The sequence below is a fragment of the Tursiops truncatus genome, chromosome 19, assembly GCF_011762595.2.
Source record: "Tursiops truncatus isolate mTurTru1 chromosome 19, mTurTru1.mat.Y, whole genome shotgun sequence".
NCBI classification, from domain to species: Eukaryota; Metazoa; Chordata; class Mammalia; order Artiodactyla; family Delphinidae; genus Tursiops; species Tursiops truncatus.
The window spans coordinates 18,818,054-18,845,512 of record NC_047052.1 but is presented as its reverse complement, the minus strand read 5'-3'; the positions used below and the strand labels follow the sequence as shown (position 1 = coordinate 18,845,512).

General features: G+C 40.6%; 1 protein-coding gene across 4 annotated transcripts in view; it reads left to right on the top strand.

Annotated features, from left to right (window-relative positions):
* CTCF (CCCTC-binding factor) overlaps nt 1-27,459 on the top strand; it is a 49,243-nt gene that overhangs the window by 2,052 nt on the left and 19,732 nt on the right. For 3 of the 4 annotated variants that reach the window (XM_019935668.3, XM_019935667.3, XM_004317558.3), the window contains exons 2-3: nt 3,085-3,201; nt 26,666-27,455. In XM_019935668.3, coding sequence (XP_019791227.1) covers nt 26,675-27,455 — 781 coding nt within the window. In that variant the 5' untranslated portion in view covers nt 3,085-3,201; nt 26,666-26,674. Of the gene's footprint in view, nt 1-3,084; nt 3,202-4,517; nt 4,631-26,665; nt 27,456-27,459 lie in introns of all 4 variants that reach the window. The other variant, XM_019935666.3, reaches the window with a different exon arrangement.

Genomic DNA, 27,459 nt, shown 5'->3' with positions numbered 1-27,459 from the left:
GCATCAGGCTTGAGAATAGAACCATGCTTAATTGTCTAAAACATTGGTCCATTTGTGTAATTTTTGGCATTCTTGTAATTTTCAGTTTTACTTTCCTTTTGAAATTATGGATGGCAGGTGGCATGTTTTACTTATTAAAATAAGGTCCACACGGGTTAAAATCCAGCGGGTCTGTAGTTGAGTCAGGAGGAAAGCTTGTTTTCCCAGTAGCACTGTGCTCCATAGACCATGTTTTGCTTCTTGATTTCAGTTGTGCCATGTACAGCCATCAACTTCTTGGTCTTACACATCGTTTATGTCTTTTTTTTTTAATACTCTATTTATTTATTTATGTATGTATGTGTATGTGTATGGCTGTGTTGGGTCTTCCTTGCTGTGCGTGGGCTTTCTCTAGTTGTCGCGACGGCGGGGGGGCTACTCTTCGTTGCCGTGCGCAGGCTTCTCATTGTGGTGGCTTCTCTTGTGTGGGCTCGGTAGTTGTGACACATGGGCTTAGTTGCTTCACGGCATGCGGGATCTTTCTGGACCAGAGCTCGAGCCCGTGTCCCCTGCATTGGCAGGTGGACTCCTAACCACCGCGCCACCAGGGAAGTCCCCTATATGTCGTTTTAATGGTATAGATCTTGTCTACAGAGTTGCTGTCCTTTAAGATTTCCTGTATGCCAGGATTCATACTTTGTTTGTTTTGGCTGCACCGTGCACCATGCGGGATCTTAGTTTCCTGACCAGAGATAGAACCCGGAGATCTAACTGGTGCCCCCTGCATTGGGAGTGCAGAGTCTTTTTTTTTTTTTTCTTTTTAAGAGTCTTAACCACCGGACCACCAGGGAAGTCCCCTTTGTTTTTATTGGAAAACTAAGTTTACAGAGAGAATAAATTCAGGACATAAGTTTACCCAAAGAAACTTAAATCACTAGTATGAGGAAGATTACAACAGGAATGATTACCTACCTAGGAAAATACTGCTTATTTAAGAGTAGCTGGTAAACATAGGAAAATACTGCTTATTTAAGAGTAGCTGTAGGGCTTCCCTGGTGGCGCAGTGGTTGAGAGTCCGCCTGACAGTGCAGAGGACGCGGGTTCGTGCCCCAGTCCGGGAAGATCCCACATTGCCGCGGAGCCTGCGCGTCCGGAGCCTGTGCTCAGCAATGGGAGAGGCCACAACAGTGAGAGGCCCGTGTACCGCAAAAAAAAAAAAAAAAACAGTAGCTGTAAAAGTTATCTGTAGGGATCCATTCAACCAACTTAAAATTTAGGAGCTGTAAAAGTTAGCCTTAATATGCATTCAAATTTTAAGAGCTTTAGGATTTTGCTTTAAAGGACATAGAAAAAATGAGGGCACCCACCAAGGACTTCTCTGAGTGGCTTGGGGAGTTCCTTGGGAGTGGCAGAAGCCACCTGTGGCTGACTAGGGCCCTGAGGCAGAGCCTTGCAGAGTGGTGCCTGCTGGCAGAATGTTCCTCCAGAGGCTGTTTTTTTGCTTCAGGGATGCTACTGGCATCAAATTCACTCTACATTAACTACTTTATAGGCTGTATTTCATTTTTTTAAACCAGAAACCTAGTTGACCATCTGTCTAACTTGCTTACCTATCTTGGTTTCAGACGACTAGAGGCTTTTTTGCCAAAAATTAGGTCCCTCTTCAAACAAGTAGGATTTGTCATAATTTAATGCTTTGAGAAAGAGTATACAGGTTTAGAAAGAACAATAATGGCAAGTAATGTATAACTTTGAAGACCATGGTTCACAATTATATGTGTAGATTTGGCATACCATATATATTTTTTAAAACATCCCCAAACTTTCTCTAGTTGTTGTCTTCATATCTTCCCTGGAAGTACCTTTGTGCATTTTCTCAGTGTTTAGTATTTGAATGCAAAGATATGGCATTGCATATAGACTGCTAACATATACCCCAAGAATAGTGATTTTTCCACACTTGATCTTATTTTAGTCACCCATCAGTTTTCAGGGGCATAAAATTTCATTCCTTTTGACGCACATTAGTGACAATATATGGACTCCAATACAAAAGTGTTTCGTGGACTAAATGCACTAATTCTCTTATGTTGTTATAAATTGCCTTTTCAACAGAGGAGACTTTTCTTTACCTTCATCTGGTAAAGTATTATATCAGTTTAGTTTTGTGGGCTTTAGTTATGAGATGGGTTCCCTCTTAATTACCTCATATGCCAAATTCTTTGGAAATGCTTAAATTTAGCTCTTTCATTTCATTTGGGAGTTTCTCCCCCCCACCCCCTGCCACGGAGTTAAGTACCACTCTACCATTGCCTGAAGCCTGACAGTCCATTTATTTGTATTTTAGGGAGAGAATTGTCAGGTAACAATATGACCTAAAAGTATTTTGTTATCTGTCTAAAAAAAGATATTTCGTTGCTGTGCTTCTAGGATTTTCAAAGGTCAGTAGTGAAAGCTCCCCCCGTAGTTATCTTATTACATGAAAAATACAGTCTTTACTTGTGGTTTAAACTAACTTAATCAGTAAAACCACTACTTGCTGAAGATAAGGAAATAAACTGTTAAAGGAGTATTACTGCATCTGTAAGAATTAATTTTTTGGTAGTTTAACTGTATTTACATTATTTGGTTGCAAGGTCACAATGGGGTGCTATTTTGATAATCAGAAATCTTCAGTTCTTTATATATTTAGCAAATGTTTAAAAAAATAAGTAAAGGGGGCTTCCCTGGTGGTGCAGTGGTTGAGAGTCCGCCTGCCAATGCAGGGGACATGGGTTCGTGCCCCGGTCCAGGAAGATCCCACATGCCGCTGAGCGGCTGGGCCCGTGAGCCATGGCTGCTGAGCCTGCGCGTCCGGAGCCTGTGCTCAGCAACGGGAGAGGCCTGCGTACTGTAAAAAATTAAAATTAAAAAAAAAAAATAAGTGAAGGTTTTATTATTGACTTGATAGACATTTACAGCATGTCAATTAGTAATGTGACATTTTAGCAAGTATATTGTTTCCCAATTTTATTAGTCTTCCTCTTGCCATCATTTTGCTTTTCATACTGTATCTGCATTTGTGTGTGTTTGGTGTTCATAAAATGATTTGTGCTTCTATTTTAGAATGATCACAGACCTGGGCCCAAAGAACAAGATGCAGTAGTGGACAGATTGCTGACCAGAGGCTTGAGAGCTGAGTTCTGTCTTCCCTGCTCAAACTGACTTTGCAGCCACGGAGAGGTAAATGCTGTTTCCATTTCTTGGTCTTAAAAATAGGAGTAATAAGACCTTCCTGGGGTTGGAGGATTTGCTGGATCATTCTTGGGTATAGGAGATACAGGACAGTGGGTGATTGAGGGCATACAAGCTTTATATTCAGGCAGTACTCCATTTGAAACTCTGCGTGCACTGTTGTATTACTAGCTGGGTGACACTGGGCAAATTACTTAACCTTTCTACTCCTACAGCCCTTATTTGTGAGAATAATACCAGTTAAAGAGACTATTCTCGGAGTTGATGAGAATGTGTATAAAGCATCAAGTACCATTCTGAGTACGTACACAGAAAGACACAAGGATATGGTGGCTGCTTTTCTGTAGAAACCCAAAATACATTCCAAATATACATTTCATTCAACCCAAATATACATTCCAAAATGTATATTTTGACTCTTGGCAAATGACCTCAGAAGTCCAGGGCTTGTGGCAATTTGTAATTTTGATGAGGAACAGATGGAATCCTATTATTGGGGAAGCTGGTATCCTAGATAAAAATTGTCTCACTTAATTTGAGTTAACCTAGCTGATAACCCATGTTTGCTTCATAGTGTTACAGTCATTATAAATAATTTTTTTAAAAACATTTGAAAGGGTCACTTAAAATTTACTTTAGCCTACAATTTCTGCTATGAAATATAATGAACAGTATAGGGAACTTGAAACAGGCCTCTCATAAATGTCAGAGTCTACTGGGCTTTGGGATTTCATTAACAATAAAGTAGGGTTCTAGGTGTGAAAATCATCTCTTCTCAGGCTACCAGGAAGAACATCTTGCTTATCCCCTAAAAAATGTGAAAATAGTTTAATTGCACTTGTGTAATGGCGAAAAGGAGTGTAAAAGTGAGGGTTACAAATGCTGAGTTAGATAAGCTTATATGAATGAATCATCTAAATGACTATTAAGATTTTTCTCACAAGCTGTGCCTGGAAAATAGAGAGGAGGAAGGGAACAGGAGTGAAAGCTCTTCTCTTCTTCAACTCTGTTTTCCAAGTGGGCAGCTTGGTACCTCGATAGATATGAAGGACAAGATGTATGTGCTAGTATTCTGTCGCTCCAGAAATAACTTGTGCCCTGCAGGTTGTTTTAATGTTGACACACAGTGCATACTAATGAGCTGCTGAAAAGAGAAACAATACTGATTTGAAAAGTTATTGAGAAAACTAGCCTTAAGAATTTGGGGAATGGGGTTGTAAGAACATTTTGGTCACTTTTAAGTGTTATGACTAGTTTAATTGTTTAGATCCCTGGTTCTCAAACTGGGATATGAATACCCTTAGGGTACAAAGTGGTATGATTCCCGGGTACTTGAAGCCACAAGATAAACATGACCCATCTTCTTGGAGCTTCAATTGTGCTCACTGAGGGGGCGGTGAGTTAAGTAATTTAACTGGTAAGTAATTACAAATTTTCTTACATTAAAGCAGATGTATATTTTAGGAGAAGTATGTGAACTCTATGACTATCTAAGATAACACAGGTCTTCAACAAAATAGGGCACGAGTGCTTGGGAGTGGGAAGACCTATTTGTATAGGTACTACAGTGCAAACATTTGAGAAGCAGTACTTTCAAGCTATGTAACAGCTCTACCATCCAGCTCCTTACTTTGTCCCCTGGAGTATCTACTGTGGACTATAGAAGTTAAATTGTATTAAATGGAGCTTGTTTGCTTGTATGCATGTTACTACACATGCCCAACATGAACAAGAGCTCTTTGCAGATTGGTAGACAGTTCTAGATGGCTGGACCAAGTCATCAAGACCATTCCAATGATATAAGAATTATAATTTAAAAGAAAAGCAGCAGTAATGAGCAAAATCAGGTCTAAAACTGTAAATTCTATAAAACAGAATTTTGAAAACAAATGTCACATTAACTGAAGCATAATTAACAATTTATACTGGTTTTTGTACCCTCCCCCCCGCCCCCATTCAGGTTAGTCAGAGTCATAATAAAATGGCTAAATCCTAAGCTATGGACCTTATGACTCCTAAAATAATTATTTGAAAGCATCTATTCTTAACTGTTTTGTGTGTTTTACAGTTTCTAAGTATTGTTACTAGAGTATTGCTCTTAATGTAAATGGCACTTAAGAATTACATTTTCTGTATTGATAATGCCTGCTCTTTGAACACAGGTTTTATATTTGAACCTAACTGGTTCTAGATATACTGAAGTGTGACTTTCTGTGAAATGATGTAAATTGGATCAACTCAGATGTGCTCTAAATACCTGCAATATTTATTTATTGAGCACTTTTAATGTGCTCATTCCATCCTTTGAACACTTGCCTTTCTACTTTGTGCCAGGGAGTGCATTAGGTACTGGGGATTTCAAGATGAGTAAGAAAAGGTTCCTTTTCCTGAGGGTCTTAAGTAGAGTATGGGGTAAGAGATCTATAAATAAGTGTTGTCAGTGCTCTGATAAAACTATGTTCAGGGTGCAGGGAGGATGGTCAGTTACAGAAGTTAGTGAAAGGTGTTGGGAAAGGCTTTCTGGAGGAGAGACCCTGATCTAGGTGTATCAGGAAATACAAAGGAAGCATAAAATTAGATTTTCATCTTACTAGGGCACCAAGGCTTAGCCAGTGTGCAGCTTAATAGCTGTGGCAAGTTCATTAAGGGTTACTTCCTTGTCCCTTCCTTCCCATTTGTAAAATGATATATCTACTGTATTGGAGGCTTATGACAGTTAAATGTAGTATCGTTAGGGGGAAATATATACAATTGGCCCTTGAACAATGTGGGCTTGAACTGCTTGGTCCACTTATACACAGATTTTTTTCCCCCCATAGTAAATACTACGGTACTAGTAAATACTAAGGTGCTACAACCCACAGTTGGCTGAATCCACTAATGAGGGTGTGGTGTATATGGAGGGCTGACTATAAATTAAACTTGGATTTTAAACTACATGGAAGTTCAGCTCTCCCTTAAACCCCATGTTCTTTGAGAGTCAGCTGTGTGTTTGTAACTAACTATAATGTGCTACATAGGGGTAAAGCGATGATCTTTACACTTTAGCAATAGTTGGTCATTGTATATATTTTGCATTAAATCGAATAGTGATGACCACCAGAGAGTACAAAAGTTAAGTGAACTTAAGTGGGACTTATCAGGAAGTTGATCAGAAAATATATTGAGCAGTAGACAAATGGATAAGTAAACAGGATCAAATCCCATGTTGGGAGTGATGTTCGACAACCACTAAAAAAAAGCTGATTGGGAAGACTATTAACCAGCAAAATGCTTATGAGAAGTTTTTGTTTTTGTTTTTTAATATAGTACATGGTGGGGGGAGGGGTAGGCAGGGAATTGGATGAAGGCAGTCAAAAGATACAAACTTCCATTTATAAGATACATAAGTACTTATGTATAAGATACATAAGCACTTAGGGTGCTTATATGTGCAAGGTGATAAGTATAATTAACAACTGCTGTATGTTATATATGAAAGTTAAGAGTAAATCCTGAGTCTCATCATGGAGAAAAATATTTTTTTCTATTTCTTTAATTTTATATTTGTATGAAATGATGGATGTTCACTAAACTTACTGTGGTAAATATTTCATGACGTATGTAAGTCAAATCATATGCTGTACACCTTGAACTTATTAAAATGCTATACATCAATTATACCTAAGTAAAACTGGAAGAAAAAAATTAAAATATGGTACAAAAAATTGTTATGGAAGAAAAGTAAAGAAAAACTCAAACAGTAATAACCTGGCATATAGCAAGAGCTTGTTTGAATGAATGAATGCCAAGGAAAAAAAGACTAAATGGATAGGCATCAAAACACTAGTCAGAACAAAATAAACTATTAGTGTGAGGGTGGTTAGGTTTGGGGTGACTTTTCTTGGTTTTCTGTAGTTTTATAACATAGTTATTTTATAATGCAAATAGGTTTTTTTTCTCAGAATTATCAAAATTTAGGAGTAACAATATTCAACAATAGAGGACTAATTAAATTATAATACACCTATTTACAGATAGTCCTCTGTATCTGCAGATTCAACCAAATGTGATAAAGAGGGACCATTATACTGTGCCATTTTATATATAAGGGACTTGAGCATCCACAGATTTTGGGTATCTGGCCAGGGCTGGGAGGTGTCCTAGAGCCAATTCCCTGTGGATACCCAGGGACAACTGTAATAGAATGTCATGCAACCATTTTATTACATCTAGAAATATATTGAAATGGAGAGGGATTTGAGACATGCTACATAAAGAAAGCAGATTATCAAATAGTATGCACAATGTGATTTCGTGTGAGAGTAAATACGTGTATATATGGGGAGGGGACTGGATATAAACCAGCATGTTTATGTAAAATGTATAAGTTCATATTCTTGCTTATCAGAGTTTTCTCCTATTATCTGTATTGTATAATTTTTAAAGGGAAAAAGGAATACGATACAATAGGAAGTAGTACTGAAGCTTTCCAATAAGTATAAAGAAATAATAAAAGTATTTTTGCCTAGTAAAGTTAGGCTCGAGAGCCTTGCAGGAACAGTTGCAAAAGTGCAGGCAGGTGGAGGGCACTGGCAGCCATGTATCTGCCCAAGTGTTAGAGGGAATTGAGGTTGCAGTGACAATTCTTAAAACTTTCCTTAAATTTGGTCTTAAACTTTTTTTGTATCATTCGAGTAATGTTTAGTTTCATTCTTTGGTAGAGTCTAACAATTGTAGAATTATACTAGAACCTAACGAACCTTTTACTCTTTTCCCTAGAGGTAAACACTATTAATAGTTTGGTGTGTTTCCTTTCGGTTTTTTCCTCCACTTTTGTAAATGGGCATGTACATATGGTACAGTTTTTAAAACAACATGTAGGGCTTCCCTGGTGGCGTAGTGGTTGAGAGTCCGCCTGCTGATGCAGGGGACACGGGTTCGTTCCCCAGTCCGGGAAGATCCCACATGCAGCGGAGTGGCTAGGCCCGTGAGCCATGGCCACTGAGTCTGTGTGTCCGGAGCCTGTGCTCCACAACGGGAGAGACCACAACAGTGAGAGGCCCGCGTACCGCAAAAACAACAACAACAACAACAACATGTAATTGTGCAAGTATTCTGTGACTACCACATTCAATACAAGGACATGAGAGGAAATGTTTCAAACAGTACAAAATGATAATAGTGAAAAGTAATAACTTCCCCCTGCCTCTCATCCCTCAGTTTTCTTCCCCAGAGGTAATAAATATTACCAATTTTTCATATATCCTTCCAGAGAAAATTCTACATATATATAAACATGTGTTTATGTATCTTTTTTTAAAAAAACACAAATGGTAGCATACTATACACATTGTTCTGGACATTTGAGTTGTTTTCGATCTTTTGCTGTTAGAGAAAGATGCTAAAATAATTATCCTTCTTGCATACAGCTCTTTGGGCACATGTACTAGTGTATCTGTACGATAAATTCATAGACATTGAACTGCTTATATATTCCTAGAAGAGAGAGTGGCATGTACAAAGGCCCAGAGGCAAGAGAAAAGAAACCTAGGACGTTCTGGATACTGAAAGCAGTGACTAGAGCAGAGTGGATGAGGCTGGATGCAGATCTGCTGATAGGGCCTTGAAGGACCCTGTAGGCCCAGTGAAAGGGTTTAGACTTCAGCCTAAGAGTTTTAGCATGGGAGGTTTCAGAAGGGAAGTCTCCTTGCTGATAATGAATTTATATTTTAGAAATCTGTGGCCACTGTGTAAAAAATGGGTGGTAATGGAGCAAGAGGGAAAGCAGGGAAACTAGTCAGGAGGCCATCGCACTTGGCCAGGCAAGATATAATGTCGGCCTGACTTAAGGTAGGGGATCTCAACAGAATTGCTGTTTGTCTAGTTTTGTTGTATTTTTTGTTTTGTTTTGTTAAACTAAGCTGGAATCCTATCCTGTGTCCTCTTTTGTAACCTTTTTTCATGTTATATGTTATGAACATTTTCCTTGTTAGATACCCTATGTTACCTCAAATTACTGGGAACATACTTCCTTATTGCTAAATGTTAAGCTTTCTAAACTATTCCTTGTTGTTGGCCTTAGCTGTTTGCCTCTAATACTTCATGTCTCCTTATTCCCCATGGTTTGAATTATTTCTAAAATAAGAGTAAATTGACCTTGAATGAAAGCCAAGTTAATTGTAAATTTGAGTGCATAGACTTTAATCTATTCAGAATCCTATCAAGTATATAGCTATAGCTCTAAACATTTTTCACACAAATTAAATCCTGTGTTTCTTATTTTGAAAGAGGTAGGTGATACACTAGCTTCCCCAACAAGGAAGGAGGAAATAGAGTCCTAAAATGTCCTAGATGGGTGAGGGCTTTTGAAGAAAAGAGCAGACAGATATCTTGATGCTTTGTGTGCAGTGGGGAGGGCAGGGGGGGCGGAATTATACCCTGACTTAGAGCAGCCTTTCTAGTTTAAAATATACCCTAATGGAGCAGGGGGAGAGCCAGTCTGGTAGACTATCTTTTTTTTTTTTTGGCTGCTTTGGGTCTTAGTTGCAGCACGCGGGATCTTCATTGTGGCGCTTGGGCTTCTCTCCAGTTGCAGAGCGTGGGCTCAGTAGTGTGACACATGGGCTTAGTTGCCCCGCAGCATGTGGCATCTTAGTTCCCCGACCAGGGATCGAACCCATGTCCCCTGCATTGGAAAGCAGATTCTTTTTTCTTTTTTTAATTAATTTATTTATTTTATTTATTTTTGGCTGTGTTGGGTCTTCGTTGCTGCGCGTGGGCTTTCTCTAGTTGAGGTGACCAGGGGCTACACTTTGTTGCGGAGCACGGGCTCTAGGCGTGCGGGCTTCAGTAGTTGTGGCTTGCAGGCTCAGTCGTTGTGGCTTGCAGGCTCTAGAGCGCAGGCTCAGTAGTTGTGGCGCACGGGCTTCGTTGCTCCGCGGCATGTGGGACCTTCCCGGACCAGAGCTCAAACCCATGTCCCCTGCATTGGCAGGCGGAAGTAGGAAGCCCCCAGCCTACTACTTTTTAGATAAACTCTGGTATTACAAAACTCTGGTATAGCATAATCACTGTCACAAATTGTTAAGTGTGTGCAAGATACTATACATTCACAGAAGTATGGTGCAGAACTATAATAATAGAGGACACCCTAATTGTTTTTAGTATTTCTTATGTTTCTGTTTTATTTGTATCTTACAGCTTTCTACTTCTGTTTAAAATCTTTTTGTTGTAGGTATATGTTGAGACTATAAAATAGTAGTGACTTGGTTTCCTGTTGGGAATAAATTTTATTATGTAATACATTTTTTACTTTCCAGCTCCTTGGCGGACAAGGCCTTTGATCCTTCTTTTGTCTTGTCTTTTGAGTATTTGATTAAGCTTTTGTCTGTATTTCTTTTTTTTTAACATCTTTATTGGAGTATAATTGCTTTACAATGGTGTGTTAGTTTCTGCTTTATAACAAAGTCAATCAGTTATATATATACATATGTTCCCATATCTCTTCCCTCTTGCGTCTCCCTCCCTCCCACCCTCCCTATCCCACCCCTCTAGGTGGTCACAAAGCACTGAGCTGATCTCCCTGTGCTATGCGGCTGCTTCCCACTAGCTGTCTATTTTACGTTTTATATTTCTTTTTTTCCTCTATTTGTTTCCATATTTCTCAGGAGTAACCAAGTTGACAGATTACTTGTTTTTATAACCTAATATTAGTTCAAAGTAGCATTTTGTTTCTTTTATTGTTTAAAATTCTCTGTGTTCCTATGCGTGTATAGCCTTTTTCTGTTTTTCAGATTTCTTTGTTCTGTTGAACAACACTTTAACTGTTATTCATATTTTATGCTATACTGTTTACTCACTAAGGATGTCTCTGTATTTTTTTCATATTAACTGTTTTTTGATCTTTGTTCAAAGGCAGTATATTGCCACTTATTATTGCTATTACTGTGCCTTTAGTACAGACATTGTTTAAGCTGTTGACTTCTGATTTAACCTTGACCTTATAGGAGATCCCATTTACCAAATAAAATGGTCTTGTTTCTACAAAGTAGCCTTCAGGAGTGAGTACTGGGTTATAGAGACCCTGGAGCAGTGGCCACATGGTCACTGACACACACTGCAAAACCATGAATTCACTCCGTTATGTGTGTCCATTTCTCTTTTTCTTTCCCCCTTTTTCCTTTTGTTGTATGTTGAGCTTGTCCATACCATCTAGAGAGTTCTTTTGATATTGATGCTACCCACAATAGAGGTGAAATTTTAGAACTTCCTTCTTGAGTCATACATTCCATTATTGCTTATATGGGAATCATATTAGTTTTGAGGTAGGCTTTTTTTTTATTATTATTCCAAATAAGTAAATGAAATGATTCTTTGTTGTAAAGAATGAACCAAAAATTCTAATAGTAGAAAACCATGGGTATTTAAGTGGTTTTCATTTATGTCGACTTGCATTTAGGGTGCATAGCTGTTGTGTTCTATCAATAGGTCAGTCACTTCAAAGCCATAGTCAGCAGACATTCTATATCAGGATTACCTTGGGACCTTTTGAAATAAGGTCTGTCCCACCCCAGACCTAGTGAATCAGAATCTCTGGGATCTGTGCATTTGAAAGCTCACCAGGTGATTTTGACACCAACCAGGTTTGGGAACCACTGCTCAGGTAGAACCTGCCCCCAATCCATAGATGTACTGTATATTTTATACTGTATGTGTGTAATTTATTCCTTTTTATAACATAATTATTTATTCAAGGTGATACTTGCTGTACATCCCCAACCTTTCTCATATTCTCAGTGATGAAACATTGTAGGAGCACTCTAAAGACAGTCTTAACTCTGAGCTGCTTTCAGGATTATGGGCCTGGAGCAGGGCAAGGAGGGACCTGGTGGTCTCTGACATAGTCACCCTTGGGAGAACAAGGAGAAATGAGGCATTAGGTTGCTGTATGCCAGCAAAAGTGTCATTCAGGCTGTAGAAAGCAGAGAGGGATCGCTCGTGCCTGGGAGGCAGCCTCCAATCCATACTGTGGCACTAGGTTGCTGACTGCCAGAAAGGCTTTGTCTTCTGTTTCACGTATAAATGTCCAATAAGTGAAATAAACAGGGTACCCTTAATGAGGGCCTAGAACATGACCTATGAAACCAGGTCACAATAATAAACGAGGTGGTTTAATGCAGTCCCACTTGAATTTTTTTGCACAAAGTTTGTCTAATTCCGTACATATTAAAGTTTTTTCCACTTACTGTTTCCTCTGCTAGAATGTTTCTCTCTACTGTAGTTCGCCTGTCAAGGTCTATTTTATCCTTTCAGATCCACCTTTAGCAGTTCCTCTTGTTAAAGCCCTCCTTCACCAGCTTGAGCTATCCTTTTTGCCAGGATGGTGGGAAGTATGTGTTAACCTCTGTTATAGCACACGCTATATAGCTCTTGTTTGTTGTTCTCTTTGTCTCCCTGTCAGCTGAGGAGCTCTCTGAGAACCAAGCCCTATGCAGTTAGGACTTTTTTCCCCAAGTAATTAAAAGGGAAATTAATTTCTGTGTACCCAGCATCAGGTGCCTTTTGATAAAAGAATTATTGGTTTAGCACTTCTTATTCTTTGTAGCAAAAGAATTCTTTCACCTCCTATGGTTGTTTCACCATATTGTTGAATTAATATTGTTGCAATTACAAATATTTTATTAGTATATATGTATTTCCTTATCTCCTAGGTTCAAAGCTCTCCATAAATAGATTTTTTCAAGTAGCTGTTAGAATCATTGTTCTGCTTTGACTGCACCTTTTAATATTAACAAATGGGGAGAAAGGTGGGTTAAAAACTGGGGTGCTCTTAACCTTTTTTACTTAAAAGAGATACAATTTTATTTCCCTTTTAATTACTTCTCCCCCCTCCCCCAAATGCCCCATCTGTTCTTATTAAAGTTAATGGCACACAACAGGGAAGAGAAAGGTGTACATGTGACTGAGTAGGTGAGTGCTACTTCAGATAAAGGCTGCTTCCGCTTCCAGTCACCCTGAAGTAAATGGACGCTAATGTTTTTCTTCTTCTCAGACTGAGTCATCCTTTCCACTCAGCTCCTCCCCATTCTTTATGGTAGTTTGCAACTTTCCTGGTACTCAGTATTAATCAGCATGATACTTTGCTTTGAGTTATCTTAAGCTGTCAGATAAGACGATGATGTATATATTTTCAGAAATAGTAGAATAAAATGGTTATTTTATTTGACTTTTTAAACCTAACTTTTGTTCCAAAAGGGTAAATAATTTTTGTTATTTTTGGCTAGTGTTCTGCATCTAATAAAAGTCAGCTTTTCCTTTCATTCTCAGGAGAAACTGGTTACTTATTTGTAATTCCTTTTTTTTTTTCCCTTGTCCTAATGACACTTAGTATCCTCTGCAGTCAGAATACTGGACTAGGTTTTTCAGCCTCCTGGCTAAAAGCATTCTTCTAATTTAAAGATCTAGAAAAGAGAAAGCTACAAGGTGTCTCCTCTCTTCTCTGCCTTCTAATGATGTCTGATGTTTTGTATTGAGCAGACTGAAGGCAAGTTGTTAGGTGACCTCCATGTTAGGCTATTTCAGAATTGCTGTGGCTTATGGAATCTCAGTGGGGAGTTGGGGCTGCTGTTTCTTGCCAAGAGTGTAGACGGTCTTCTGATCTGCTCCAGGAAATAAGTTGGGGTTTTAGCTATCTGTTGTCCCTGTAGAGAACAACAATAGTGTATTAAACAAAAAGTTTTGGTGATTTTATTTATAAAGCAGGCTTCTGGAAATTGTCCTTCTCTACTGTCTTATTCTCAATGCACATGTGTTATTCTTAGTACACATATATTTTATAATAACCAGTGTCCCCAAATGACTAAACTCTGAACTACTGAGTATGAAAGGTTATTTTGGTTGTTTTCCTTTGAGAAATAACCTGACACATTTGCTATCTAGCCACATAATCAGGTGATAAATTACTAAGTCTTAACATCTTCAAAAATTAATGTATTCACAATTAGCTTTTATTTTTGTGGCAGGATTTTTGAAATCTTAAACCTGTACTTGTTGTTAAGACTTATTTTTTTCTATTTGAGAAATGACACAAACATAGCAATAAAGGATATAAATTCATATAGTTAAGATTCCACATAGCATACAAACAAGGTTTTGTTTTTCCATGTTCTCTTCCTGCTTTTGTCATGTGCAGGAACCATTTATACATGTTTCATATGACAGTGACACCAGTATTGAATGTCTGCTGCTTACCTAACACTGTTTTTGTGTTCATTGCTATAGAGTATTCAGAAGTAAAAGGCATAGTTTCTGCCCTTAACGAGCTAATAGTCTATTAGGGGAAAAGACAGATACATAGAACAGTATATTACAGACAAAATAACAAAAATGAAACAAATAAATTAGAGTTCAGTCTGCACTGGTCAAGGTTGAGAAGACTTTGAATAGGGGATAACTTGACCTGGAGGGGACAAGACAGTAGGCTCTTGTGTGGGAGATACCCCAAAGGTGCGGTTGGATGGGTCAAAAGGATGGTAACAGATCATACAGAACTCTGGGATCGAAGCCAAAGAGTTCGGAGTTGATTGAGTAACCCTCAATCCTCATGAGTTTTTCTGCCTCATTTCAGGAAGATTTAGTCTGGAAGCAATATGCTGGACAGACTTATAGACCAGCCTGGGAGGCTGTTTTGTTCCTTTTTGGCTCTTTTTCTCTTTCATTCCTGGATTTGATCAGTCACCAGATTCTGTCTACTGGTTGCTACCTTCACTCTGTAGATAATTGGTAGTTTATCAGAGAAGTCATTTTTGTGGGGAAAATTTATCTAAGGTTTGTGATTAGAATTCTAAGAAACAGAAAGGTCATATGTTAAGCTAACATGTGTTCATTGCCTTCTGGGGTGACCTATAAGGATACAGAGGAGCACAGTAGCCAGGCTCTGCCTGCATTGTTTTATTTAATCTTTATGACAACCAGTGAAATGGATATGATTATTATCTTTGTTTTGTAGAAAAGGAAACTGAGGTACAGAAGGGTAGCATGTCTCACTCCAGGCCACACTGCTAGTAAGTAGAAGAACCAGAATTGGAATGCAGGTCTCTGGTTGGAAAGCCTAAGCTCTTAATGACTATTCCATTCTGTTTCTCCTCTTGCCCCCCCCTTTTTTTAGATATGGAACTAGTATTTTCCTCATATAAGGATTATATTAAAACATGATTTTTAATATCTGCATAATATTCTGTTTCATGGATGTATCATCATTTACCAAATTTAACTATTCTCCTGTGGTTGTACCTTTAGGTTGTTTATAATTATTCACTCTGATTAATAATGTCCTTATAATCTTCGTGTTCATCTCTGATTATTTCTTTTTTTTAAATTAATTTATTTTTTTAATATTTATTTTTGGCTGCATTGGGTCTTCGTTGCTACGCACGGGCTTTCTCTAGTTGTAGTGAGCGGGGACTACTCTTCGTTGCGGTGTGTGAACTTCTCACTTCAGTGGCTTCTCATGTTGCAGAGCACAGGCTCTAAGCACTCAGGCTTCAGTAGTTGTGGCACGTGGGCTCAGTAGTTGTGGCTTGTGGGCTTTAGAGCGCAGGCTCAGTAGTTGTGGCACATGGGCTTACTTGCTCCGCGACATGTGGGATCTTCCCGGCTAGGGCACGAACCCGTGTCTCTTGCATTGGCAGGCGGATTCTTAGCCTGAGCCACCAGGGAAGTCCTCTGATTATTTCTGGGCATAAAGTCTGAAGTGGAATTACTGGATCACAGTAATTTGAATATTTTAAAAATTCTTGATTCATATCACCAGTTACCTTGCTGTTTTTTTGAGTTTTTTTCATTGAAGTTTAGTTTACCTCCAACATCATATTAGTTTCAGGTGTGCAACATAGTGATTCGATATTTTTTTAGATTGCACACCATAGAATGTTAATATTTTTTATTCTCTGTAACATTTATTTTGTAACCGGTAGTTTGTACCTCTAGTCCCCTTCACCTTTTTCGCCCACCCCGCCAACTCACCTCCTCTCTGGCAACCACTAGATTGTTCTCTGTATCTGTGAGTTACCTCACTCATTTCACTGCACCTTGACCAACATTGGGAGTTATCCTTTAAAACAGCCTTAACAGTTTAATAGAGGTAAAATGCTGTGACATTATTTTAATTTGTATTCCTCTCAATGTTTAGGAGATTTGGTTGTGTTTTTTTTTTTTTCTCACTCATCTGCCATTTGTATTTCTTTGAATGATGTACTTGTGTCCTTTTCCCAGCTTTCTCTTTTGGTATTGGTCTTATTCTTATAAAATTTACAATTACTGGGGACTTCCCTGGTGGCACAGTGGTTAAGAATCCGCCTGCCAATACAGGGGACATGGGTTCAAGCCCTGGTCCGGGAAGATCCCACATGCCGCGGAGCAGCTAAGCCTGTGCGCCACAACTACTGAGCCTGCTCTCCAGAACCCTCGAACCACAACTGCTGAGCCCAGGCACCACAACTACTGAAGCCCGTGCGCCTAGAGCCCGTGCTCCGCAGCAAGAGAAGCCACCGCAGTGAGAAGCCCACGCACCGCAACGAAGAGTAGTCCCCATTCGCCTCAACTAGAGGAAAAGCCTGTGTGCAGCAATGGAGAACCAGTGCAGCTGAAAAGAAAATAAAGAAAATAAAGAAAATTTAAAAAAAATTTACAATTACTTATATAATAAGGATATTAGTATTAATCCTTTGTCATAAAATGCTGCAAATATATTTTCTTGTTGGCCATTTTATTCAACATGTTTTTGTTTTTACAAAAAAATTTATTTATTTTTACGTTAAGGTGGTCAAAATTTCAACAGTTTCCTCTAGGCTCTTCTATTATTTAGGAATCTAAACACAAAGCCTTCCTTATTCTGAGATCAGAAGGCCACTCACCTATATCTTATTTCAAGTTTGGTGTTTGGATTTGTCTTTTTTTGTGTGTGTGTGGCCCTGTGGCTTGTGGGATCCCAGTTCCCTGACCAGAGATTGAACCTGGGCCCTTGGCAGTGACAGCGTGGAGTCCTAACCACTGGACCGCCTGGGAACTCCAATGTCTTTTTTGTGTTTTTGTTAACGTCTCTCCTTATCTCTGACAACAGAATATATTCCAGGTGGATTAAAGCTATAACTCATTGTTTTCCAAGTATTTATAGTTTTTCTGGTACCTTTTATCAAATAATTCTCTTTCCCCTACTAATTTTATTTTTGTTATTGTTTTTTAAAAATTTATTTGTTTTTTTTTGATTTTGGCTGTGTTGGGTCGTCGTTGCTGTGCATGGGCTTTCTCTATTTGCGGTGAGTGGGGCTACTCTCCTCGTTGCAGTGTGCGGGCTTCTCATTGTCGTGGCTTTTCTTGTGGAGTACGGGCTCTAGGCACGCGGGCTTCAGTAATTGTGGCATACGGGCTCAGTAGTTGTGGCTTGTGGGCTCTTGAGCACAGGCTCAGTAGTTGTGGCGCACGGGCTTAGTTGCTTCGTGGCATGTGGTATCTTCCCGGGCCAGGGCTCAAACCCGTATCCCCTGCATTGGCAGGTGGATTCTTAACCACTGCACCACCAGGGAAGACCTCCCCCACTAATTTTAAACTGATTTTAAAAAGTTGTAGACAACTTTTTATATGCTAGGAGTTTTTTTCTGGATTCTCTGTTTACATTGGCTGGCTGTGATAGTGACAGTACTGTATTACTTATTGTGGCTTTATACTATGTTAATATTTGGAAATAAAAAACGGCCTTCTGGGGACTTCCTTGGTGGCGCAGTGGTTAAAGAATCCGCCTGCCAATGCAGGCAACGCTGGTTTGAGCCCTGGTCCGGGAAGATCCCACATCCCGTGGAGCAACTAAGCCCGTGCGCCACAACTACCGAAGCCTGAGCGCCTAGAGCCCGTGCTCCACAACAAAAGCAGCCACCACAATGAGAAGCCCATGCATTGCAATGAAGAGTAGCCCCAGCTCGTTGAAACTAGGGAAAGCTGGCATACAGCAACAAAGACCCAATGCGGCCAAAAAAAAAAAGTGGGCTTCATTTTTCAGAAATTTTATTGCTATCCTCAATATCTTGTTTATTTTTCAGAGATTTTGAAGATTAAATGAACTAGAAATAATTAACATCTTTACAATGTTTGGCCTTTCTGATCATGGATATAGATAGTAGTGTCCCCTATTTAATGAGGTCTTTTATGCCTCCTGGAAGAATTTTGTGATCTTCAAATAGGTCTGCAAATTTTGAATTGAGGTTATGTTAAGATTGTTACAACTTTGTATTTCTGTGTTTTTCTGTATTTTCTATTAAATATATATGTGTATACAATTTCAGGTTTATAGCTCATCTTGTTCCACAAAGAATTTGAAGAAATGTATAGAAAATACAAATGGTAAATGATATAAAGTCAAAACCCCAGAAAATACAAATTAGAATAAATTAGAATAAAAGGTTACTACATAGTTTGAGAGGAAAAAGATTTATTAGGGTGTGGCCAGCTAAAGTAATGGTAACATGATCCTGTTACATAGGTCTCACAGTGAAAGAAAAAAATGGCTTAGTTGAAGCAAAGCTTTTCTAAGCATGTAACTCCAAATGAAATTTCTCCCATGTATACTTTAGTGTAAGCCAAGGGCATAATGCCAAAACAAAACTTGGTGAAAGCAAGTTCTGTAGGGGATAAGACCATGTGCCCCAAGTATACCCAGCTTTCTGATGGTCTGGCATAATTCTGGGATAAAGCCTAGAATAGGATGCTGAATTCCACAGAGAGGTCAAGTCAGATAAGGACAGAAAAATCTCCTTTGGATTTACCAATTAAGGGCCATCGCTGGCTTCAGAGCAGTTCAGTAGAGTATTGGGGAACAGAAACCAGACTGGTGAAATGAGGCATGGAAGAGAAGTAAAGGTATAGAGACAGCTAGTGTGGGGTTGAGTGTGGGGGAATACGGAGATGGCAGATGCTCAATTGTCAAGAGGCGTTAAGAGGAGTTTTAAGATTAAAAGATTTGAGCAATATAAAGCTGACAGGCAAGAGGGGGAGGGCTGATCCAGCAGGTTCCCCTAGGATTCAGGCCAGGCTGGTGGTGTAGGAGCATAGGCAGACCTCAGGGGCCTTGACCTCGGGGGGCCTTTGCGTTAGAGTCTGGGCCTGTGTATCCTCCCACTCAACCAGTCAGCATGTGTTTTTTCACAGTGAGAACAGCAGTGAGCAAGGGCAGGGTGGTGCTCAAATACCAGTTTCCTCTCTTCCAGCTCCCTCACCCCCATGTGCCAGTTTCACTCTGCCTCAGTCTGAGGGAACCTCCTCCTGCCCCATCTTCTACCCATAAGTTGATAGAATGATTTTTTAAAAAGTGTTCCTAAGCTTCAGTTTTTCACCAAGATGGTAGAGAATACAGGAAGGATCTGGTCTTCAGAGTTCCATTTTTTGTGTGCTACTGCAGCCCAGAAGACTAACCCATTTGCCAAGCTCATTTGGTTGGATTAGGGATTAGAATCTAGGTTTCTTTCTTTTCTTTTTTTTCAAGCCGCACCTTGCAGCTTGCGGGATTTTAGTTGCCCCACCAGGGATCGAATCCAGGCCACAGCAGTGAAAGCGCTGAGTCCTAACCACTGGACTGCGAGGAAATTCCCCAGGTTTCTTTATTCCTTATCCAATGCCATTGAGTTGAAGGTGATAGCCAAACACATGAGAGAGATCCTTTAGGCAGTGAAACTGGGGGTTTGCGCATGTGGATTTGGGTGGAGACAGCTGAAGTAAAACGGCTAGTGAACCAAATGGCTACGGAGAAGGGAACAGAGCCAGAGCCTTGATGTGCTCAGAGCGGCTGGTGGAGGAGCTCTCAGAGACAAGGGAAGCCAAGGGAGAATTCTGAAAGGCTGATGAAGGAAGAGTATGAGTTTCATACTGTTATATGCCAAAGAAACTGAGTTTGAGGATGAGGGGGAAGCCTTTGGGTTGGCTGGTGTGGTTCCTGGTGAATGGTGCTTGTAGACCAAGCACAGGGACCACAGAGGGCTAGACAGGGCAAGGACAGGTTCTTAAGATAAGAGCAAAACCATATACACGATCTCATCTATATTTAAAAATACATATCCATAAGAGGAAAAAAACTCAGAAAACAGCACCAAAGTATACTAGGTGATTAGGTATAGGAATTGCGAACAACTTTTTAAAAAAATTTTATATGTGCTTCATTTTTCAGACTTCTATAAATAGACTAACATGCTTTAATAATCTGAAAAAGTTGTGTCCAGAAGTTAATGTAAACCCGTTTTTAATGGCGTTGGTCCACAAAAAGATTTGACAAAACCTAGAAAGCATGCCTAACTCAAGCAAGGAGAGAGGCAGAGAACATGAGAGACTCCAGAGGAACTGAATGGAAAGCAGGAGGCACAGCTGAGTCCATAGAGGGAGGAAAGGGATGGATCAGAACCGCTAATGGGGTGACACAGCTAGGAGAGTACCGTCCCCAGGGAGTGAGGAGAGCGACCTGGTCCAGGCTATTAAGTTTGTTACTGATTCATAGACTCCTTTTCCTTGGTGGAAGTTAAGTAGAAGGATCCACTGCTGGAAGGGATGCACTGCTGGCAGGGATTTCCAAGCAGTGTATGGGCGAGGCTGGTGGCTTGCTACTTTGTGTCTGATTTTTCTTTGGGAAAATAGAACCTACTGCTTTAAGACCCTGAATAGATGCTGATGTTCATGGACCTTGTGCCATGTGTTTTTTCACAGTGAGAGAACACTCTTGTCAGCTCAACCCCCTGGCAGCACAGTTGGTTTCAATTTGTACTCCTTTGTACCAATTCTTTTTCACCTGGTTTATAATTCCGTAACCTCTTTTAGGTTGTACTTGGTTATTAAAAGCAATTTCTAATATTTTAAGTTCTCAAATTCATGGCAGAGACAACATGGATTTTTCTGTGTTCTTCAAATTGTTGTGTGCTACAAAATGTCACAGAGCTCAGAGATTAAATGTTTTTCCTCCACTTTTTTTTTTTAATTTATTTTGGTTGCGCCAGGTCTTAGTTTTGGCAGGCAGCCTACTTAGTTGAGGCTCTCAGACTCCTTAGTTGTGGCTCACGGGCTCCTGAGTTGTGGCGTGCAAACTCTTAGTTGCAGCATGCATGTGGGATCTAGTTCCCTGACCAGGGATCGAACCCACATCCCCTGCATTGGAAGGCGGATTCTTAACTACTGCGCCACCAGGGAAGTCCCTCTACCGGTTTTATTATTGAGGATATCTAAATAGCCTGGGATTATGTAGTGATTCTGTGGCAGGGCTAGCAGTAGCATTTACAGCTTGTGAATTTTTTTGTCCTTTGATACTTTTCCAAGACTGTTTCCAAGGTGGATGGGGCTTTTTCTCTGTTCCTAACTCCAACATTGAAGTTACTATCTTTGCTGGGGTACTAATTTCAGACCTTCATGGCCTGGAAAATGCTTTTTTAAAAGATGTGAGGGGACTTCCCTGGTGGCGCAGTGGTTGAGAGTCCGCCTGCCGATGCAGGGGATACGGGTTCGTGCCCGGTCTGGGAAGATCCCACATGCCGCGGAGCGGCTAGGTCCCTGAGCCATGGCTGCTGAGCCTGCGCGTCAGGAGCCTGTGCTCCGCAACGGGAGAGGCCACAACAGTGAGAGGCCCGCGTACCATAAAAAAAAAAAAAAAAGAAAAAAGAAAAGATGTGAGGGCTTCCCTGGTGGCGCAGTGGTTGGGAGTCCGCCTGCTAATGCAGGGGACACGGGTTCGTGCCCCGGTCCGGGAAGATCCCACATGCCGCGGAGCAGCTGGGCCCGGGAGTCCAGAGCCTGTGCTCCGCAACGGGAGAGGCCACAAAAGTGAGGGGCCCGCATACCGCAAAAAAAAAAAATGTGAGATGAGTAATGGTATAAAGTAGTACATCTCAAACTTTAATATATGACACCACTTAGGGATCTATTAAGTTGCAAATTCTGATTCTGTGGGTCAAGAGTGGAGCCTGAAGTTCTGTGTTTCTAACAAGTTCCAAGGTTAAGCCAACGCTGCTGGTCCTCAGATCATACTTTGAATAACAGAGGTATAAACTGTGCTGTCCAGTACAGTAGCCCTTAACCACATGTGGCTGTTGAGAACTTACAGTGTGACTAGTTCAGATTGAGGTGTACTATAAAATATATACCAGATTTCAGAGGCTTATGAAGAAAGAATATATAATATCTCAATTTTTTATATTGATTTTATCTTGAAATGATAATATTTTGGACATACTGGGTTAAATAAAATAGATTACTAAAATTAATTTTACCTGTTTCTTGTTAAATATGGCTACTAGAATTTTTTTTTTTTTTTAATTTGTTTTTATTTTTGGTGGTGTTGGGTCTTTGTTGCTGCTTACAGGCTTTCTCTAGTTGTGTCAAGCGGGGGCTACTCTCCATTGTGGTGCGTGGGCTTCTCATTGCAGTGGTTTCTCTTGTTGCGGAGCGCGGGCTGCAGGCGCGCAGGCTTCAGTAGTTGTGGCACGCGGGCTCAGTGGTTGTGGCTCACAGGTTCTAGAGTGCAGGCTCAGTAGTTGTGGTGCACGGGCTTAGTTGCTCCACAGCATGTGGGATCTTCCCGGACCAGGGATCAAACGCGTGTCCCCTGCATTGGCAGGCGGATTCTCAACCACTGTGCTACCAGGGAAGTCCCTGGAAATTTTTTAATGGTACATATGTGGCTCACTTTTGTGGCTTCCATTATATTTCTATTGGATAGTGCCAGTATAGAACATTCCTGTCCCAAGACAAATCCATCTGAACAGTATTGGTTATATAAAAGTAATTATAGTTAGGATCTTGGCTCAAGTAGTCTTTAGTGATCAGAAATATAAATAAGATCTTATAAAAATGCTAGCACATTGATGCTCAGACATTTTTTATTTACAGGCAAATTATAAAGCACTTCACAAATGTCCCTTGACCCTCATGTTCTGCGGTAACATTTTGTTATATTTGTCCTTGCTGTTAATGGAACAGATTGTAAGAGATCTTTGCACTGAGCATTGTATCAATAGTATATATACTCTTGGTTGTTGAGAATAAGGGACTAATGAAAGCAGGTAATGGCAGAACAAATCAGGACAACCCAACAACCCACAAGGTTTTCCATTAGCCTTGGTTTTCGTTCCATGCAGATGGTGAGGTTTGCTGAGTCTGTCCAAATATGTAGGTTGCTTCAAGCCTGGCTTTTGCCCTCAAAGAGCTTTAACAAGCCAACTGGGGAAATGGATCATTTTGAGAAAAATTTTAAGTGCATAATAGTGTGGTTGTTTTATCAGCAGACACATACAGGGAAAAGTAATGGCTAAAGACCAACAAGTCATGAATCTGAATAGGTTATCTGGGGTCAGATACTGAAGGGCCTTGAAAGCCAGAGGGCATTATATGTATCATGCATCTTTCCCTTTTGCAAAAATACGGATACACTTTGTTGAAGAAATCAAGCACTATTCTTTATGAACCAAGTAAATCTTAATTTCCCCTGCTCAGAAAGCGTATGTGGGACTTCCCTGGTGGCACAGTGGTTAAGAATCCCCCTGCCAGTGCAGGCGACGTGGGTTCGAGCCCTGGTCCGGGAAGATCCCACATGCTGCAGAGCAACTAAGCCCATGTGCCACAACTACTGAAGCCCACGTGCCTAGAGCCTGTGCTCTGCGACAAGAGAAGCCACCGCAATGAGAAGCCCGTGCACCACAATGAAGAGTAGCCTCCACTCGCTGCAACTAGAGGAAGCCCATACACAGCAACAAAGACCCAATGCGGCCAAAAATAAAATAAATAAAATTTTAAAAAGGAAAGAAAGAAAGAAAGCATATGTGATTTCCCATTGACAGCCAAATGAGTATGGTCTTAATATTTTGTCATTCAAGACCGTCCAATCTATGGCCACAACCAGTACATCTTTCTTCTGTCTCTTTCTACCCTTTCCTCTGTCCTGTACCTTTTTTTTTTTTTTTTTTTTTTTTTTTTTGAGGTACGCGGGCCTCTCACTGTTGTGGCCTCTCCGGTTGCGGAGCACAGGCTCCGGATGTGCAGGCTCAGCGGCCATGGCTCATGGGCCCAGCCGCTCCGCGGCATGTGGGATCTTCCCGGACCGGGCCATGAACCCGTGTCCCCTGCATCGGCAGGCGGACTCTCAACCACTGCACCACCACGGAAGCCTTATCCTGTGCTTTTTAAGTCTTTTTTTCTTTAACTGTTTTATTCTTTCTCATAACCAATTTTTTCTACGTAGGGACCCCCTCCCCTGCAAAATTTGTGTGTGTGCACACACACCATGCTGTCTTTAAATATCCTGCCCATCTTGATCTCACACCTGGTTATGTAGGGTTCTCCAAACCTACCACTTTTACCTTGAGCCATTGTACCTATTCTGTCTTTTTTGTTAGACAATACTCCTAGAATGCAGGACCAGGCCTGCATAGTCTTAGTCTTTGTACTGCTTTACAGGTGGTCCTGACTTAGAGAGCCTTCTCTGACTGCTAGTATGGATAGTGTTAAGGTACCTGAATTGAAGAAACGTGTGTCTAATAGAAGTAGCAAAAGCTTTGTTTGAGACGAGGGCAAGAATACAAAACACTTTAAATTTTAATTTTGAATTAACCTTTTATGTATTTGTCAGTTTTGTTAAGTCAGATTGATATGAATTACATAATTGATCAAACTCATTTTATTCTTAGGTATCTGGGTACTCTCAGCACTCACAAGACATAAGAGCCAGAAACTGTGAATCAGAAAAAAACTGATTTTTTTTTTCTGTTTTCTTTTATATATTCAGTTAGCATTTATTGTGTTCTTACCAACCTGGGCGTAGTGCTCAAGAGTTAAAAACTACTTGTTTTCATGGTCTCTGTCCTCAAGGAACTCATGGTCTTACGGACAAGAGAGATACATGAATGTCAAGTTGATGGTATGAGACAGGAGGTAGCGGTGTGTGTAGCTACAAGCAGGACTATTGGAGTCTGGATCCAAGTTCTGATTTTGGCTCCAAAAAAAACTCTGGTGGCTTGTTTTCTAAGGGAGAATTTAGCTAAAAACAGTGAGGTCCTCTGCCAGATATAAGAAATGTGTAAGATTTAAACCAGTTTTGTGAATAACTCTTTAATAACAAATATCCAGTCAGAGTTGAATCTCATTGTCTTGTGGCTTTTTTCTTTTTTAATAAATTTATTTCTTTATTTTTGGCTGCGTTGGGTCTTCGTTGCTACGAGCGGGGGCTACTCTTTGTTGCGGTGTGTGGGCTTCTTGTTGCGGAGCACAGGCTCTAGAGCGTAGGCTCAGTAGTTGCGGCGCACAGGCTTAGTTGCTCCGTGGCATGTGGGGTCTTCCCGGACCAGGGCTCGAACCCATGTCCCCTGCATTGGCAGGTGGACTCTTAACCACTGTGCCACCAGGGAAGTCCCTTTAAAAAAAAAAAAAAAGATTTCATTTTATTTATTTTGGGCTGTGTTGGGTCTTAGTTGCTGCGTGCGAGCTTTCTCTAGTTGTGGCGAGCGGGGGCTACTCTTCGTTGTGGTGCGCAGGCTTCTCCTTGCGGTGGCTACTCTGTGGCTCTAGGTGCATGGGCTTCAGTAGCTGTGGCACGTGGGCTCTAGAGCACAGGCTCAGTAGTTGTGGTGCACGGGCTTAGTTGCTCTGCGGCATGTGGGATCTTCCCAGACCAGGGATCAAACCTGTGTCCCCTGCACTGGCAGGTGGATTCTTATCCACTGTGCCACCAGGGAAGTCCTCGTGGCAATTTTTTAAACCATTTGTTGGTTTGAATCAGAATCCAAACAGGATCCATACACTGTGATTGCTGTATCTCTTAGGCCTCTTTTGTCTATATCAGAGTTTCTCAACCTCTGCACTATTGATTTTTGGGGACCATTAATTCTTTGCTGTGGAGGACTGACCTGTGCATAGCAGGATGTTTAGTAACATCTCTGGCCTCTGCCAGAGCATCTACTAGATACTGGTAGCACACCTGCCGCAGTAGTGACAACCAGAAATGTGTCCAGGCCTTGCCAGATGTCTCTTGGAGGCATAGTTACCCCAGGTTGAGAACCACTGATCTGTAGGTTCTCCCTCTACCCTTCCCATTTTTTTTTTCTCCTGGTGATTTATTTGCAGAAGAAACTGGGTAGTTATTCCTGCAGTTTCCTTCAGTCTGAATTTCATCCCTGTAGTATAATTTAATATCATCTGTCACCAGTTTCCTGTTAATTGGTAGTTGGATCTAGAGGCTTGATTCGTTTCAGATTTTTTTGTTTTGTTTGACAAGACTGCTTCATAGGTGGTATTCCATTCTTCCATCAGGAGGTAAATAATATCTGTTGTGTCTTTTTGTAATATTAACAACCACTGGTGCCTAATTCATTCATCAGGGGTCTTTTTTGTTTAAAATGTATATGTTTTCAATTAGGCAAATTTTATTTTATATAATAATCTGTGTTCTCCCTTAATAAAGGAAGGGGAAATGGAAGGTGAGGCGGTTGAAGCCATTGTGGAAGAGTCTGAAACTTTCATTAAAGGAAAGGAGAGAAAGACTTACCAGAGACGCCGGGAAGGGGGCCAAGAAGAGGACGCTTGCCACCTACCCCAGAACCAGACTGATGGGGGTGAGGTGGTCCAGGATGTCAATAGCAGTGTACAGATGGTAATGATGGAACAGCTGGATCCTACCCTTCTTCAGATGAAGACTGAAGTAATGGAGGGTGCAGTTGCTCCAGAAGCAGAGGCTGCTGTAGACGATACCCAGATTATAACCTTGCAGGTTGTAAATATGGAGGAACAGCCTATAAACATAGGAGAACTTCAGCTTGTGCAAGTACCCGTTCCCGTGACTGTACCTGTTGCTACCACTTCAGTAGAAGAACTTCAGGGGGCTTATGAGAATGAAGTGTCTAAAGAGGGCCTTGCAGAAAGTGAACCCATGATATGTCACACCTTACCTTTGCCTGAAGGGTTTCAAGTGGTAAAAGTGGGGGCCAATGGAGAGGTGGAGACGCTAGAGCAAGGGGAACTTCCGCCTCAGGAAGATCCTAGTTGGCAAAAAGACCCAGACTATCAACCACCAGCCAAAAAAACAAAGAAAACCAAAAAGAGCAAACTGCGTTACACGGAGGAGGGCAAAGATGTGGATGTGTCTGTGTACGATTTTGAGGAAGAGCAGCAGGAGGGTCTGCTGTCAGAGGTTAACGCAGAGAAAGTGGTTGGTAACATGAAGCCTCCAAAACCAACAAAAATTAAAAAGAAAGGTAA